The sequence below is a fragment of the Plasmopara halstedii genome, assembly GCF_900000015.1.
Source record: "Plasmopara halstedii genome assembly, contig: Scaffold_555, whole genome shotgun sequence".
Taxonomy (NCBI): domain Eukaryota; phylum Oomycota; class Peronosporomycetes; order Peronosporales; family Peronosporaceae; genus Plasmopara; species Plasmopara halstedii.
Genome location: NW_020187475.1, coordinates 106,511 through 108,573, shown reverse-complemented (window position 1 = coordinate 108,573; position 2,063 = coordinate 106,511). Strand labels below are relative to the sequence as shown.

Genomic DNA, 2,063 nt, shown 5'->3' with positions numbered 1-2,063 from the left:
TTTTTTTTTTTTTCACATGCTTATGCCAATGAATAGGGTCACGGGGTTCTTTCTGGAGGTCTGTTTGGACAAGTGGTTTACTCTTTTTTGGCGTCCAGTCGTAATCTTGGCCTCTGTCATCGCATTCAAGCAAATCCACTTCTGATGAAGAAAGTCGAGCAAAAGATCCAGCGTCGATCAGTCTTAGGAGTTCCAGAAATCAGTGCAACGTCTGGTGGTGACTTAGGAACTTGCTTATGCTTCGAGTTTGGTTGCTACAGACTTGATCTTTGAATCAACGACCAGAAATGTCATGGTACGGTATGAAGTAGATAGTGTAACAAATGGTCTTACACTCATATATACCGAAGCTGCAATGTTGACATCAACTTTATACCCTACGGCGAAAAGGTTTCCTGTGTAAAAAAAAACTAGCGCGTGGTCAACAATAACCTCGTCTCTACGAAACTTTGTGTGGGTAGGGCTTCCACCACAAACGTTTTCGAAGTCTGACCAGGCATAAAAAATCATACAAGGAAAAAACATGCAGTTAGATCTGAGAAATATGACATTTGTATTTACAGATACTTATGATAAGAATATTCTCTAACAAAATAAATTGATTCATAAGATAATTTTCTTCGACGGGCTCATAATTGTATGAACGGCTAAGCGCTGCGGCGGCGTGGTATAAGGTTCTTGTCATCACGGTGTTTGTTGCGGGATTAAATTTCATATTTGCAAGAAACTTCGGTTGCATGCTAAAGATTACCGACCATGGCGACTCACACAAGAAAAATCAAGAAGAAACTCAGATATCTTCCGGCTGAATTAAGCAAAATAATATCTTGATCAGGGTCAAAATAGTACAACCCTCCAGCTAAATGAATGACGAGCTACCCTTTAATGTCGGTCTAGAAATCTAGAACTCGAGAGTACAATTCGACCTTGGTCATGTGTATAGGATATATACACATTGATGCTGCAGGATTGCTGCAAACGTCACATAAAAGTCTTAAAGTTTGCACAAACCGAAGCGCATAGGAAACTACGTCTAGAAGGTACCAAACCGATAACCTCCGGAGTAATTTGTACTGTGCCCGGGTTGAAGAGTGCTATAATTAATACTAAATCGAGCTAGAGATACTATAGAACATACGCGTTAACTATATAATAAAACTAACCGCTAGTTACCGCATTGTGTTAGGTTAGTAGTCCAATGTGGAACGGGGTGCCGTGCAATTCGCGCAAAAGAAGCTTTCACTCTCAAAGTTTGCGTCATGCACGTAGCCTCCTACAGTAGCGGAACCAAGAGCCTCTCAGATAGGTTACACTGAAGTGGGTTTTTCAGCTTTTCAATACCACATATATTTAGATTTACTATTGTTTGACTAATACTGAAGCAATACATCTCACTATTCTCGTAATCAAAATGTCTCTTTTGTTTAGCGCGCGGCTAGCGAAACATGTGACCCTCGAGCACCTCTTTTTCAGAATTCAGTAATCATCATGAAAGCCGATACTCAGATACTAATAAATATATCACAATTAAACCAATGGTAATATGAATGTCGTACAATTGACTGTATTGTATTGGATACCAGGGAGAACTGAAAAAATCTACCAGGTAAACAGAAAATTAAAAACAATATACAGTAGAACCTGTCTAAATTAAACCTGTATAATTTAGAACCCGTTCTAAATTGAACAAAGGATATGGACCCATGTTGGGCACCAAACAGTAGAACCTGTCTACATTAAACCTGTTTAATTTAAAACCCTCTCTAAGTTAAACACTGTCCCCGAGTCCCAACATGTTTGATTTAGACAGGTTTTACTGTACCCGATATTTGAAAAATAACAAATACATATTAAGTGTATACTACTTGTATAGTTAGGAATATCCATATTCATATATATATATAGTTATGATGGCAACTACTGTGTAAGAATACATAAGTGCGCATAAAGAGAAAGTGACAAATGAAAATATCGGTATATTTTATGGAATTGACCCATGCAAAGCTAGAATATAGTGCAGCGGGGCTGCCGTAGCAAAACGCTTGAGAAAGTGTACTTTAGTA

The 2,063-nt window shown here is 38.3% G+C and overlaps 1 protein-coding gene across 1 annotated transcript; it reads left to right on the top strand.

Annotated features, from left to right (window-relative positions):
- Positions 1-144: 144 nt before the first annotated feature.
- On the top strand, positions 145-403 carry PHALS_11557 (uncharacterized protein; the record flags this gene model as incomplete). The annotated part of the gene is made up of 2 exons (XM_024726936.1): positions 145-217; positions 261-403. 2 exons carry the CDS (start codon positions 145-147, stop codon positions 401-403), a joined length of 216 nt encoding a protein of 71 aa, XP_024577563.1.
- Between the last annotated feature and the right edge of the window lie 1,660 nt (positions 404-2,063).